The sequence below is a fragment of the Bos grunniens genome, chromosome 6 (assembly GCF_055505025.1).
Source record: "Bos grunniens cultivar Pamir isolate PY7600 chromosome 6, Bosgru_T2T1.0, whole genome shotgun sequence".
NCBI lineage: Eukaryota > Metazoa > Chordata > Mammalia > Artiodactyla > Bovidae > Bos > Bos grunniens.
In genome coordinates, this window is record NC_141170.1 from 14,991,130 (window position 1) to 15,006,252 (window position 15,123).

At 51.9% G+C, this 15,123-nt stretch overlaps 1 protein-coding gene across 1 annotated transcript in view; it reads right to left on the bottom strand.

Annotated features, from left to right (window-relative positions):
* Window positions 1-294: 294 nt before the first annotated feature.
* Window positions 295-15,123, bottom strand: part of LOC147370319 (epididymis-specific alpha-mannosidase-like) — a 45,493-nt gene continuing 30,664 nt past the window's right edge. Inside the window, exons 11-19 of the mRNA XM_086407519.1 lie at window positions 12,451-12,725; window positions 10,941-11,132; window positions 10,197-10,446; window positions 8,861-8,971; window positions 8,592-8,784; window positions 5,898-6,035; window positions 3,711-3,823; window positions 1,779-1,899; window positions 295-532 (exon numbers count right to left, since the gene is read on the bottom strand). Coding sequence (XP_086263645.1) covers window positions 435-532; window positions 1,779-1,899; window positions 3,711-3,823; window positions 5,898-6,035; window positions 8,592-8,784; window positions 8,861-8,971; window positions 10,197-10,446; window positions 10,941-11,132; window positions 12,451-12,725 — 1,491 coding nt within the window. The 3' untranslated portion in view covers window positions 295-434. The remainder of the gene's footprint in view (window positions 533-1,778; window positions 1,900-3,710; window positions 3,824-5,897; window positions 6,036-8,591; window positions 8,785-8,860; window positions 8,972-10,196; window positions 10,447-10,940; window positions 11,133-12,450; window positions 12,726-15,123) is intronic.

Below are 15,123 nucleotides of genomic sequence, written 5' to 3' on the forward strand. Positions count from 1 at the left end.
CTCCCGCACATGGACCACAGATAGAGACATGGTGCCGGTGTCACCAGCCTGGGTCCACCCTGGGAGGGCAGCCGCACACAGTAGGGCCATGTTTAGCATTGGTCCTGATGGGAACCGACAGGGCCTGCAGGCCCATGAATTTTGGCACCACTGTGGGCATTCCTGCTGTTTTTAGAGGAACTTCCTGTCTTGCCTCTTGGAATGGAGGAGGAAGTGTGAGCGTGTATGTATCATTCATGAGAGGAAGGGAGGGGAGAGAGAAGGCTGGCTCTAGTGTGCAGGGGAAGAAACAGATCCTTAATGCAGTTTTTATTTGAGAAACAAAAACACCCCACATCCATCCATTTCCTGCCTTCACCCACCAGATTGGCAGCTGTTCCTGCTCAGCATTCCACTTGGCTATTCTTCCTGGGGCCACAGAATCTGCCAAGGGCTCATCTCTCTTTAAAGTAAATGAAGAACGTCCGGATTTCCTTTGGATGGATGGTGATGGTGAAACTCCCTGGGTGCAGTGAAGGATGGCTGGAATTGCCTGCAAGGACAGAGATGATCTGTCCAGTGTTGCCCCTTGGAGCCACCAGCTTTCCCAGGTCACCTCTTTCCAGCATCCGCCCACAACACTGTTCCCTATTACACCCTCGCTTTCATGCTTCACCCTTGGGATGAAATCTATTTATCCATTCACCCACCCATCCTTCGATCCAACCATTCTTCCATCTCTTGGTCTAATCATACATACATTCATTCTCATTCACCTACCCAACCTCCATCCGTTCATCCATCGTCCATCCACCCAACCATCCATCTATCCTCCACCAATACATCCTCCTTACATCCATCCATTCATCCATCACATTTCCATCCATAAATCCATGCTGCTCTCCATCTTTCTTACTTCTATCCATCCATCCAACTTCTACCCACTCAACAATCCATCTTTCATCCTTTCTCCTTCCTTCCACTTCCTTCTATCCATTCAAATATTGCTCATTCATCTTCCTTACTTCCTGTCATCTGTCAATCCATCCATCATCCATCCATCACCCATAATCCACCCATCCAGCATCCATCTACCTACCTTCCTTTCTTACAGCCTTTTTTCCTATCAACCATCCTTCCATTCATCCATTTACCAAATAGTGACTATGTACCCAGACTATGTTATGTGCAGTAGACAAAGAAGAGATAAAGAATCAGATCAAAATGAGGGGAAAGACAGAGCAAAGGAGGCAGCTGACCCAAACCTGAACCTGGGGGAGCTTGATTAGGAGCTGTCCAGATGTCCAAGGGCATTCCAAGAAGAAACAGCACAAGTATAGACTGAGAGGCATGAATCAGGCTGAAGCAGTTTCCAAGAGCTAACTGTGGGGTGTGCGATGTGATGCACTGCACGGGAGACGTCAGAACTTGCTGAGGGTACACTTGCATTCTGGGCAGGATAGTAATCTTGGACATATCTGTAGGCGTGTGTGCATGCGCGTATGTGTGCACGCATGCGTGTATGTGTGCACACACGCGTGAACACACATGCACAGACACACACACACATTCTGTGTGGAGTCCTGGCAAGTGGAGATTGAATTGAACCCTTTCTTAACCTACTGTGGTAGATTCAAGAAGGCTTAGACTCAGAGAAGGAGAGCGGCTTGTTCAGGGTCACACAGGTCTTAGGGGGCAGAGTTGGGATCTGAGCCAGGTCTGTCCAGCTCCCGAGCCCAGGTGAGGGGCAGGCAGGGAATCCCGGGCTGGGGAGCAGCCTGGACCGGGGGTGCACAAACCTCTGAGGTAGCCAGGTTCCTGAGTTGGCCAGCGCCAGCGGTGCAGTGTGCTCACATCCCAGGTCCCTGTGAGCGAGCGCTCCTCCACGGACACCACAGAGCCCAGACCCTGCAGCACAGACTGCAGGACAGAAGCACAGAGAGGGGTGAGCACCCAGCCCCAGAGCAGAGGACAAAACAGTGGCAGGCATGGAAACACCCAGGCCCAGGGCATGACATCTTCCTGCATGTCATTCTTAGAGTAAATCTCCATGTAAAGAACAGCAGTCCCATTATATAGATGAAGAAACTGAGGCCAGGGAGGCACATTCTCCCCAGTGGGGCTGAGCTGGATGGGCATGCCAGGAGGTGGCAGGCACTTAGAACTGCTCTCATCACTGAGTCCCTCCTCCCGGAGATGCTCAGATGGTGCCCTGTATGCTCCTGGGATGCAGTCAGTCTTGGGTATCCATCCTGTTTTCCCCAAAATGCACTGACTGCAAAGAGGGAAGGCAGGGCAGTCATTCTGGCCCTGCCCTGGAGAGGACAGTCTGCTGACCAGACGGCTGGGGGTTGTTCTGCAGGAGCTCCTCTGTGCTGATGGCAGGAGAAAGCATGGAGGGTGAGGCTCCGCTGCTGCTACCATCCCCACTCCGTTCCCCCCTGTCCTACCCCCACCACCTCTACATCTGCTTCTGAGGCTGGTACCAGCTCATGAGCAAGAGATGACAAGTAGGAAGAAACAAGGCCAGCACGCTGAGAAGGTCAGGTGGGAAGATGAAGTTGGCCTTGTCTCTGATGAAAGTGAGGCAAGGAAAGAGATCATTCCCCCACCCCTGTCTCCATGGTAAGAGCTGTGAAAGGGGGACATTGGGAAGGTACCATAACGTTGGCTCTGGGTGGGGTTGTTGGGATTCTCCCAGATTGCGTTGAGACCACAGGTATCAGTGAAACCAAGGCAACAACAGAGAGATTTACAGAAATTCCCTGTGAGCAGGAGATGACTAAAGAGCTCAGAGCTCCATAAAAAGTGCAGACTGGAAAGAAATGAGGTGTCTTCACATATCTTCTGGGGAAAGGATGTGGCTGGGCTGTGCAGAAACAGCCTTACCTGGTGGTGGGGGTCAGAGGGTGATGTTGGGGTCGGGAGGGGAAGGAGGACTGAGGTTGGAGTCTGGGCACAGATATCCATCAGCCCCCAGGGTGCCAGGCACCTGCGTGTACACCATCACCCAAAACCTCTCAGCATCCCTTTGGACAAAGACTCTGACCTCCCCATTTACAGATGAGGAGACTGAGGCTCAGAGCCCAGAGGCCTAGACACCCAGCAGAGATGCCTGGACTTTCACCTTGGGCTGTGTGACTCTGATCACTTACCAGGAAGTCTGTTCAAAATTTCCCTCGGTTTTTTTTTTTTTTGGATAACTCAAATGCTATTTGTGTTGTATAAAAAGATTTAGTGTCCCCTGGTGGCTCAGATGGTAAAGAATCTGCCTGTAATTCAGGAGTCCCAGGTTCAATCCCTGGGTTGGGAAGATCCCCTGGAGGAGGGCATGGCAACCCACTCCTATATTCTTGCCTGGAGAATCCCATGGACAGAGTAGCCTGGCAGGCTATAGTCCGAGGGGTCACAGAGTCAGACACGACTGAGCGATGAACACTTTCACTTCTCATAAAGATTTACCGTGAGAAAAAAGGAGAAAACAAACAAAACACATGCATGTTGGAATCACTGAAAAATCAAGACCAGGAAGAGAGAGGAAGCGGGGTAGGGGTGCCCTGATGCCCCCCGACACCGACCCTCACTCCCTTTCATGATGGTCTTGATGCATGTCTTTGCCAAGGTGGCATCTGAGTCAGGATCGTCACACTTGGGCTTTGCCTGCCTTGCGTTCATCTGCTCATGGGTCCTGACTCTGATCCAGGAGCGGGATGTGGGGCGGGACAGGTTACCTGCAGATTCACCGTCACAGGCTGAGACCGGACAGGGTCCTCGTCCACCTCATACAGATGGTGGAGCCGCAGCAGGACTCGGCGGAACTCTGCCTTGGCTTCTCCTTTATTGTCTTGGGGGCAGAAGGCAGGTGGCAATGAGGACTCCTGACCATGCCTGGTACTTTACACACTCACCTCCTTTTCACATTTTCAACCTCCCTAAGCAGCAGCAAACATGGTGCCCACTTGACACCAAAGAAACCAGAGCTCAGAGAGGGGTGGGCACTTGTCCAAGGCCACACAGCTGTCATGGAAGGAAGAAGGAGAAGGGAGAATTCCAACCCAGACTCAGGCAATGTTAAGGCTTCCCACCACCCACACAGGGATAGATGCCAATGTCTGGAAAGTCTTCATCCTCATTCACTTTATGATCATCGTTGTTCCTGTCCTGAAATCTTCCAGATCTCTGGAACATACTCTCTGCCTTGGCCCCTGTGAAGGCTCTCCTAACCCCAAGGATGACCCAACCATGAGCAAGGCTTTTTCCTGCCTCTGACATGAGGAAGCATGTGTTGTAATGCTGCATCCATCTGCTGGGTCCCTGGTGACCACACGAGAAGAACTTCCCTGCTGACCGCCTCCCCCCACCCCCGGATATGTGGGGTAAGGGCAAAATAACCTTGTGTTGTGTTTGCACCATGAGAATTTGGGTTCTTTGTTACTGCAGCATAGGAGGCTTGCAAAACCTCTTCTCTGCCTTCCTAGTTGAGGGGCTTACAGACTGCAGCTCTAGACACAGACAAGGTCTTCTGGCTCCCGAAAAGGATGATGCAATGATGGTGGTGGTGGTGGTGATTATGGTGTTGATGGTGATGATGATGAAGATATGGTTGTGATGAAGATGGTGATTGAGATTTGGGATTCTAATGGTCTAGGGAGGCAGGGGACCCTCACACCATCCACTGATGCTCCCCAGAGTTGGCCCCAACTCACTTCTCTTTAGAAGAAAGAATCTGCTTGGTCCAGCCCCTTTTCCTCCTCTTAGGTACAACTGCCTCCATGAGGCATGCTCTCAGCGGGCTTGGCAACACACACAGGTCTATAGGGAAGGCTCTACCATGCCAGGGGGTTCCCCCTTTCTCTTCTGTGACACATGGAGCAATGCCCCAGAGGTCAGTGTTAGGAAGTCACCTGGCTGCAGGATAGAGCCACAGCCTCCAATGCCCACTTTATTAGCCACAAAGGTGGCATTTGGCCTCTGCCTCTTCCTTTCCCTCCTGCTTCTCATCCTGCAGACCTTACACTGGAGTGTGCCAGCCCTTGGAGGGTCTCTGGAAATAGGGGGTTGGCTGAGGCACAGTCAGCCCCCCGTTTGAGATGCTCAGAGTGTAAATAGTAGTTCAGTTGCTCAGTTGTGTCCAACTCTTTGCAACTCCATGGACTGCAGCACACCAGGCCTCCCTGTTCATCACCAACTCCCAGAGTTTACTCAAACTCATTGAGTCAGTGATGCCATCCAACCATCTCATCCTCTGTCATCCCCTTCTCCTCCCGCCCTCAATCTTTCCCAGCATCAGGGTCTTTTCCAATGAGTCAGTTCTTCGCATCAGGTGGCCAAAGTATTGGAGTTTCAGCTTCAGCATCAGTCTTTCCAATGAACATTCAGGACTGATTTCCTTTAGGATGGACTGGTTGGATCTCCTTGGATTTCCCTTGGACTCTCAAGAGTCTTCTCCAACACCACAGTTCAAAAGCATCAATTCTTTGGCACTCAGCTTTCTTTATAGTCCAATTCTCACATCCATACATGACTGCTGGAAAAACCATAGCTTTCACTAGATGGACCTTTGTTGGCAAGCGTGTAAAGGGGCAGATAAGGTGCACCAGGGGCTTTGGCAATATGATGCATTGCTTTCTGGTGGTTGTTTCCTCCACCAGGAGATCCTCCCGGATGCCCTGCTGGGGGCTCCCCTCTGTATACGGTCATTGCGTTCTAGATGGTATCCAGGCCCACCTGTCCCCAGCTTGCTGAGTGACCTGCCTCTCAGTGGGCCTCTGTCTCCTCATTTGGCAGATAAGGGAACCGGGTGACCTCACAGAGCCTGGATGACTCTGGGGAGAGCGCCTTTGTCTGGTGACGGGCTTGGGGACCTGGTTGACATGTGAAGACAGGAGTGAGTCTCGACATCTGAACACCTGCCTCACCTTTCCGAAGATTCTTCACATGCTTTGTGTGGTTCGAGTTGTAAGTCCAGCCTGGGATGCTGAGGATCTGCAGGTGGATGCTTGGGGGCAGTGTCACAGCCTCTTGATGCTGGGGGTGTGGGTGAATCCTGGCAGTCTCTGCAAGGCAGATGGATGCAAGGAGAGGGTTTGGGCCAAACGTTTCCTCTGGGCATTCAGAGTTCTCCCACCAAGTCACCCATTTCATTCAATCTCACACCCCTCCCACCTGTGGCCCACACCACAGGCAGCCTGAAGCATCTATTGTTGAAAATGCCTCAAACCACCTTGAATCTCTAGTGCAGCCATTTTTAAATTATAAACGAAGAGACAAGGCCCAGAGAGGGAACTTCATTTCTTCGAGATCACATAGGAAGCTAGCATAGATTTCTCTTTGCTGTTCAAGGTCTGGGATGTCAGCTCCCCTTTTTGTCATCTATTGCTATCTCCGCTCAGAGGGACCTCAGCTCTTCTCCTTCTAGGAAACATTCTGTTCAACTCTGGGCTCTGGCTGAAGATGCTGGTGCCTCACAACACCTCAGGCCACAGAGATTGGTCAGGCTTGGATCATGTGATTTGATCAGGACCAATTAGATTCCAGATGTTCCAGCTGGTTATAGAAAAGGCAGGGGAACCAGAGATCAAATTGCCAACATCTGCTGGATCATCAAAAAAGCAAGAGAGTTCCAGAAAAACATCTATTTCTGCTTTATTGACTATGCCAAAGCCTTTGACTGTGTGGATCACAATAAACTGTGGAAAATTCTGAAAGAGATGGGAATACCAGAGCACCTGACCTGCCTCTTGAGAAACCTATATGCAGGTCAGGAAGCAACAGAAATGGACATGGAACAACAGACTGGTTCCAAAGAGGAAAAGGAGTACGTCAAGGCTGTATATTGTCACCCTGCTTATTTAATTTATATGCAGAGTACATCATGAGAAACGCTGGGCTGGAGTAAGCGCAAGCTGGAATCAAGATTGCCAGGAGAAATATCAATAACCTCAGATATGCAGATGACACCACCCTTATGGCAGAAAGTGTAAAAGAACTAAAGAGCCTCTTGATGAAAGTGAAAGAGGAAAGTGAAAAAGTTGGCTTAAAGCTCAACATTCAGAAAACTAAGATCATGGCATCCAGTCCCATCACTTCAAGGCAAATAGATGGGGAAACAATGGAAATAGTGAGAGACTTTATTTTGGGGGGCTCCAAAATCACTGCAGATGGTGACTGCAGTCATGAAACTAAAAGACACTTACTCCTTGGAAGGAAAGTTATGACCAACCTAGACAGCATATTGAAAAGCAGAGACATTACTTTGTCCACAAAGGTCCATCTAGTCAAGGCTATGGTTTTTAAAGTGGTCATGTATGGATGTGAGAGTTGGACTGTGAAGAAGGCTGAGCGCCGAAGAACTGATGCTTTTGAACTGTGTTGTTGGAGAAGACTCTTGAGGGTCCCTTGGACTGCAAGGAGATCCACCCAGTCCATTCTAAAGGAAATCAGTCCTGAATATTCATTGGAAGGACTGATGCTGAAGCTGAAGCTCCAATTCTGTGGCCACTTGATTCGAGGAACCAACTCATTGGAAAAGATCCTGATGCTGAGAAAGATTGAAGGCAGGAGGAGAAGAGGACAACAGAGGATGTGATGGTAGGATGGCATCAACAACTGTATGGACATGAGTTTGAGTAAGCTCCGGGAGTTGGTGATGTACAGGGAGGCCTGGCGTGCTGCAGTACATGGGGTCGCAAGGAGTCAGACACGACTGAGTGACTGAACTGAACTGACTGAAAAAGATAATATCTCCTCTGAGCCTTCTTTGGGCTGTAATCTTTTCACAAGAACAGTATCAAAGGTTATTAATTCCAGGTCCCCATAATAAATTTAATAATGATGAAAAAGTTTAAGATATTGTAAGAATTATAAAAATGTGACACATGGATGTGAACTGAGCAAATACTATTGGAGAATAGTGCAGATAGACTTGCTCCATGCACAGTTGTCATAAAGCTTCAATTGTTAAAAATAAAAAAGCAATATCTTCAAAGCTCAGTAAAGGGAAGCATATAAATTGCGGTATGCCTGTAATGAGAATGATCAACCCCATATATTGGATTTAGGTCTTTAATTTTTTAAGACTTCTCCATAGCAGCATCTTTAAATGGAATCATTGTTTAATGCATTTTATGTTCACCTATTTCAATAAAGATATCACACTGTAAGGATGTTTATCTACAGAAGTCTCAGTGGAGACAACTCATATATGTTGCAGATCAGAACATGGAATTAGAATCACCCTCACCTGTTGACAGAATATCTGGATTTAGATAAAACTCTTCTTTTCAATAAAGAAGACTTGAAATAACTTGGTGAGAAACGTCATATTAAGAAAGAGAAAGATACATTAGGGGAGAAAAAGGAGGAGAATCAGGGAAAAGATGTACAGGAGGATATGGATGAGTCCCAAATCTACCCTTACTAGCTGTATGACCTTAAATCATTGACCCTCTTTGAACCTCAGTTTGTCCATATTTAAAATGAAAGAGTTGAATCTGAGGTCCCTGAGGTCCCTTCCTGCCCCAAAGGAGCTCAGACTTCTGGGGGCACCAGCTCATTTCCATCACTCACCCCCACGCAGGGATGACAGCTGCACTGAAAGGCGGCCCTCTTACCGCTCAGCTCTCGAATCAGCACTACGGGTCTGTGCTGCAGTAACACCCCGCTCCTCTGGCCGAGGTCCCTGGTGAGGGTCGAGGGTCCCAGCAGGAGCCAGAGCACCGAGTGGGCAACCGAGGTGTCATTCAGCGTGACGTTGATGGACAGGGCCCACTGCTGTTTGATCAACAGCCGCCGATGGAGCATGACCTGCAGGGAAGAGTCATCCGACAGGCCCAGCCTGGCCCCTGGCGGGCCCGTGGTGACCAGAGGGGCCTCCTCCTACCTCCATCTGCCCGTTCCCTTGGCTGGAGACGCCGTGCGCCTGCTCCGACAGCAGCACCAGCCTGCTCTGTCTGTCCTGGATGAAGGCCGACTGAGTCATGGGGTAGTAATTCTGTGGACAGAAATATTGCCAGAGTGGTGGTCATGGTCATGGGCCAGGTGGGCCACCTGATCAGGCATCTCCCTCGGGCCCCCACCAGCCTCCCCCACAGGCACAGCGGCAGCTCAGGGCAGCACTGGTAGTGGGGGGGAGGGGCTCTGACTTGTGAGGTGGACGCCCTGGGATTCAAATCCAGCTCCACTGCTTCCTGACCTTACGAGCTGGGGGACTCAGGCTGCCCAAGCCTCAGTTTCAGTCCAGTCAGTTCAGTTGCTCAGTCGTGTCCGACCCTTTGCGACCCCATGAACCGCAGCATGCCAGGCCTCCCTGTCCTTCACCTCAGTTTCCCCACCTGTAAAAGGGGCCCCCAAAGCATCCCTGAGAAACTGTGGCAGGAAGGGAATGAAGGCTTGTGTGTCCGTCCAGTCTGAGATAGGCTAATGGTTGCCCGATAGTAAAGCGCTCAAAACTGGGCTGGAAAGCAGTCACACAGTCCACACCCTTTGCTCTGTTGGAGCAACATGTCCTGGGCTGAGGGCCTTGGACTCTCTGGAGCCCAGGCCACAGTGGGTGAGAACCAGCCAACAGGGATGAGAGGGACCAGAAACTCAAGGAAGACAGAGCAGGGAGGGGCCACATTCCCCACAGGAAGGAGAAAGAACTCACATGGATTGAGGCTCAGGAGGTGCCCAGCCTGGCACTGCTCCTGGATCATCCCCTCTGATCGCACAGCGCTGGGTGGAGGTTACCCCGTTTCCCAGGAGAGCACCGAGGCCCAGGGAAGCCAGGAGACTTGCCCCAGGTCACGCTGCTAGGGGCAAAGCATCTCAGAGCTGAACTGATTTCAGAAATCAGCCTGTGCGGTTTCCCAGGCAACCAAGCAGTGGCTCGACTAAGAGCAGCAAAGGAGGGTCACACCCGCTCAGGCCTGGACAGGCACCACATGCTTCATCCTCAGAGCAATCCCAGCAGGTCAGTCATCTGACAGAGGAGGGCACGCGGTGCCCACAGTGGACCTCAGGGACTTTCCTCGTATATAGGGGCACCAGAGCTCTGACCACAGGTCTGAACAAGCTGGGTCTCAGCCCCTAACAGCACACATGGGCGACAAAGATTCTGGGAGATGCTCTGGAGGCCTCTGCCGCTGGAGCTAAAGGGGGTCCCTCCAGTCTTCTGGCAAAGTGCCATCAGAACTGCTTCTGTGGACCCTGTGACCACGGGGCACCACAGAGCATACCCGGGCGATGTTGTTTTCATGGTGCTTGTAGGCTCTGCGCTGCATCTGGTACCCATTGTTGTCGGAGTAGAGGACCCGGGCGGTGTTGAGATTGGTGCTGGTCCTCCAGATGGCCTCGCAGTTCAGCTCCAAGGGGCCCACCCTGTACTCCTGCTCTATGCGATGACACAGCAGCTCCCCGTCAGCGCCCGGGGGCCCGCGGGCCAGCCGGGAGTAGACGGTGTACGTAGGGTCCCTATCATTCACCGTCCTGGAGGAGGAGCAGAAGAGATACGTCAAGCTGGGGGAGACTTCCGGACGCCTGTCCCTGCTTCTTTCCTACCTTCATCTCCTCCTGTTTCCCCCCTCCCTCCTTCCTGCAGGGCCATGTGGGCAGAGGGGCTTCTTGGGCAATAAACAGGAGGACCCCCCCTTCCCTGAAGGCCTGGAGCATCTGGCCAGGCCTGGGTGGTTTATTTCTCTTCTGTTAATGAAAACACAAGAACTGCTTTGGTGTGTAATGTCATTTCCACCACGGGCTACTGGCCCACCTCTGGACTTATTGCCACCAAGGTGACAGCACAGGCAGAGACAGCTGGGACTGCAGAGGCTGGACCAACTCATGTCTGCACCGGGCTTTCTTTGAGATAGGACTGTGTGTGCACACAGGTGCAGGAGCTGGGGGTCAGGAGCAGACACATTTCACCATCCACCTGCCCATGAGCACCCACCTGTGCTGGGCACAACCAGAGGGGCCGACCTCACCTGTAGAAGTATTGCCGGATCTCGGTCACGAGCTCCCCCTCGACGATCTCCATTCCCACAGTCTCCCACGCTGGCTTCGCGGTTTCACTGGACGTGAACACATAGTTATCGGAAATGGGTCCCTGATCCTCATCACCGTTCGCCTCGTACTCCATGAACTGCTGGGTCACTTGTATGGTTTGGTTACTCTGCCTGCAGTGGTGGGAAAGAGAAAAGAGCGTTATCCTCTTGTTGATGTCCCATCCCTCTGATGGGAACCAGGCTCACAAGCCTCTATACAGACACCAGCCTGGAATCAGGAGTGAACAGAAGTGGCCTCTGTAGTGGCCACCTGGGTGGCATATCTGTCAATGGAATATTACTGAGCCCTCAAGAGGAATGAGGTTCTCATCCTTGCTGCCATGTGGATGAATCTTGGATCCTATGTGAAAGAAACCAGTCTCCAAAGGATCCCAGGTGGTGTGATTCCATTGCAGGAAATGCCCACAGAGGCAAATCCAGAGAGACAGAAAGGAGATTCCAGTAGCCAGGGCCCTGGGGGAGGTGAAAATGGGGAACATGAGGATTCTTTTTGGAGGTGATGGAAATACCTGAAAACTGTGGAGTTTCCTGCACACCTCTGTGAACACAGGAAACAGCACAGACATGTACGATGTAATGTGGTGACTTGTATGGTATGTGAAATATATCAACACGCTTGTCATATATAGAAGAACAAAGGCCCTCCTCCAGCAAACTGGCCCTGGGGTGGTCTACGCACATGGTGGCTGCCCCCCTCAGGCCTCTGCACAGGCAGGTCCTTCTAAGGAACCACTGTCCGCTCGTCTGACCCACGGATTCCCTGCAGACTGCAAGGCCTCAGGCCTGGCTCTGGGTGTCTTGTCCCTGCCAAGCCTCCTCTGAGCCGCCCTTTCTCTCTCTATTCCTACAGGCTTCCCTCTCTGTGTGGCAGGTGCTGGCTGTGCCCCTACTGGGAGGTGAGGGAGCCGGGTGAGAAGCACAGCTTCCCTCACCTGAGCCCAAAGCACCTGAAGACACACAGACACCAGGCAGATGGACAGCAGGACATTCCTGGGAAGGGCTGGGTGGGGGTGGGGCTTGGCTGTGAGGCACCCGCGGGTGGGCAGAAAGGGATGGCGAGCTGGAGTCGGCCCTTCAGGGGCATCCCAGAAGGGGCGTGGGGCTTGAGTGACGATGGAGCCCAAAGCCAGCCTGCAGGCTTCAGCTTTCCCTGCCTGACCAGGGAGGCTTACATGTGCTGGGGTTGTACCCCATTTCTGCTGCCCCCACACCCTCTGCTGACCTCCCTGCTGGATCCTGTGGGTCCTGGTTGCTTTTGTGGCCTAGCCTAGACTCACACAACCTAGAAATGAGGCTGGCTACACAGAAAAGGTCTTCACGAGCATCACGTCCCTGCCATGCCAGTGAGGAGGTGAAGAGGCAGGTGGGGCGTTACCTGCCCAGGTCCCGGGACCCTCCTGGGTTTGAGGCAGCAATGGCTGCACCTCACCTCTCCCAGATGCTGTGCATCAGGTTGGTGTCCTTGTCCAGGGACACGGTGTAGCAGTCATTCTCCATGTGCACCAGGCGCCTGCCCACACTTGAGTCATGTCTCCTGGGTCTGCGGCCAAACTGCTTGGTGTTGGCCATCGTGGCCTCAGTCACCTGAGTGTCCCCCTTGGCCCTCCTGCTGGGCTTGATGACATAATACTGGTAACTGAGTCCTGGGATCGTGGTCAGCACAAGCAAGTCATAGACAGATGGCATCTCCTTTGAGTTCTGAACCTGCAAGGCCAGAGGGACAGGATCACAGGACGGATGTCACGGGGGGAAGACATCTCAGTCTCCTTAGCAACCCTGGGCTTACACATCTCTTGGATGGAGTGCTTGCTCCCCAGGGGGGCAGCAGGGTCATCCATCATTGGGCTGAGCTGGGCTCCCCTCCTGCATCCTCTCTGCTCAACAGGGTCCTAGCCCAGCCCCTTCTCCCTCCTCCTTCCCTTCTCCTTCGGGGCTGAAAAACCAACGTCCCTCCTTCCCAACTCTCCCTGCTGTTTCCTGCCTCTCTTACGCTGTTCCCTCGACCCAGAGGGCCTCCTCTTTGGAGGGAGCTCTCTTGTCTCTTCATCCTCCAATTTCCCAGAGGAGGGAGGTTTTCAGGTCATCCCTCCAGGATTTTCCTTATCTCCAAGTTATCTGATTTAGGGACAGGATGAGGACTCTGGGTCCATGCAGGGAGCCCCCTGACTCTTTAGGGAACAGGTGCCATCTCTGGGCTTCTGATGGGGGTTTTGTGGTGGGGGCTATTAGCAAATTTATGTGGCTCCTTATAAGATGGACTGGGACCTGGGCCTCCTTGCTGCAGTTCTGCAATGCTTGGACACACTTCTCCTCTAGCAACAAAACACAAAGAAATTGTATGGGACCAAAAATAACCACGTACATGCCCAGCTGGGGGCAAATTCTGGACAAAAGATACAAAAAAACCCCAAAAAACTTAACTGTCACTTTTAAAGAAAAAAAAGTCTGGAGGGAAAGCAGGGGTCAGAGCAAAAACATGGGCCCTGCACACACCACCACCTAAGGGGTGGACAAACACCTCAGCCACCCCTCCGACCCAACTCCTGAGCACACCCCTACCCTCACCCCATAGAAAGAGCCAGCTCCCCTTTTGGAGAACAAGCAAGCAAGGGAAGCTGTTGTTTGTTTTCGCCCTGCCTCCATGCTGCCGCAGGGGCCCCAATAAATCTTGCCTGAATTTCTTGGTCTGGCCTCTGATCAACTTCTTTTAATTAAAAATGTCAAGTACCCTGGTCAGTGGGGCTTCCTTGGTGGCTCAGATGGTAAAGAATCTGCCTGCAATGTTGGAGACCTGGGTTCAATCCCTGGGTCAGGAAGATTCCCCTGGAGAAGGAAATGACAACCCACTCCAGTATTCTTGCCTGGAGAACCCCATGGCTAGAGGATCCTGGCAGGCTGAAGTCCATGGACTCGCAAAGAGTCAGACACAACTGAGCAACTAACACATTCACCCTGGTCAGTAATAGACCCTCCAATTCGGCCTTTCTGTGAACAAAAGCAGGCATCTTGCCCCACCCATACCCCCAAACGTGTCCTGAAGCTTTTTCTCCACTACAGTTATCCTGGGCCACATTCTCTGCCTTCTTATTTTGCTCCTGTCTGGATCCCCCTGCTAGAATATGAGCCCCCAGGGGGCACGGACTTTTGTTGGCTTGGTAATTTTCTCCGGCACCTAGATTAAGGCCTGACACATAGTAGGTGTTCAATCATCTTTAAGAGCGTTTACTCTTAGTGGGTATCACTTTTTGTTGGGGAGGGGGATGTTATGTGTTCAGTCTGCTCAAACCAACACCCATCAATGTCAGAGGAACCCTTCCTCTCGGTCTCAGTTAAGGACTACTGCCTGGACTGCTAGGTCCTCACTCCATGCCTTAACTGTCCAGTTCTGTGTCTGATTCCTAAATCCATGGGGCCTCCAGTGTCCAGGGGCCCAGAGTGGGCGTTCAGGAGTGTTTGCTGAAAGGTTGCTGATGGCAGAACCTTCTCCACCTCCCCAAGGAAGAGTCAGCTGGGTGACAAGTAGGGTGTTGTCTGGGACCACATCCAGTTCCAGGTCTTGGGAGGAGGTGGGGCGGGACCACCCACTCATACTGGATGCGGGTGTTGCCAAGACAGGAATTTGCCCCCAGCCCCTAACAAAGCACTTCCATAAAGACCAGCTTGTAAGACTCTGCATGGATTTTCCTATACAAAGTGGGAATTTTGATAATATTACGAAAGTGAAAGTGTTAGTTGCTCAGTTGTGTCTGACTGTAGCCCACCAGCTTCCTCTGTCCATGGGATTTTCCAGGCAAGAATGCTGGAGTGGGTTGCCATTTCCTTCTCCAGGGGATCTTCCTGACCCAGGGGGAATCAAACCCATGTCTCCAGCACAGAAAGCACATTCTTTACCATATGAGCCACGAGGGAAGCCCTTATAATATTGTATATAGCCTTATGTGGGCAGATGTCACCCATGCAGCCCACACCAGGAGACCTCCCAGGTTGGGGATGGTAGAAGGGATTTCAGGCCAAATCAGATGCCAAAGCCTAGAATCAGTGCCCTGGGTGGATCCCACTGACCCTGAGGACAATGTCCTCATAGTGGGGTTGTCATTGCTCA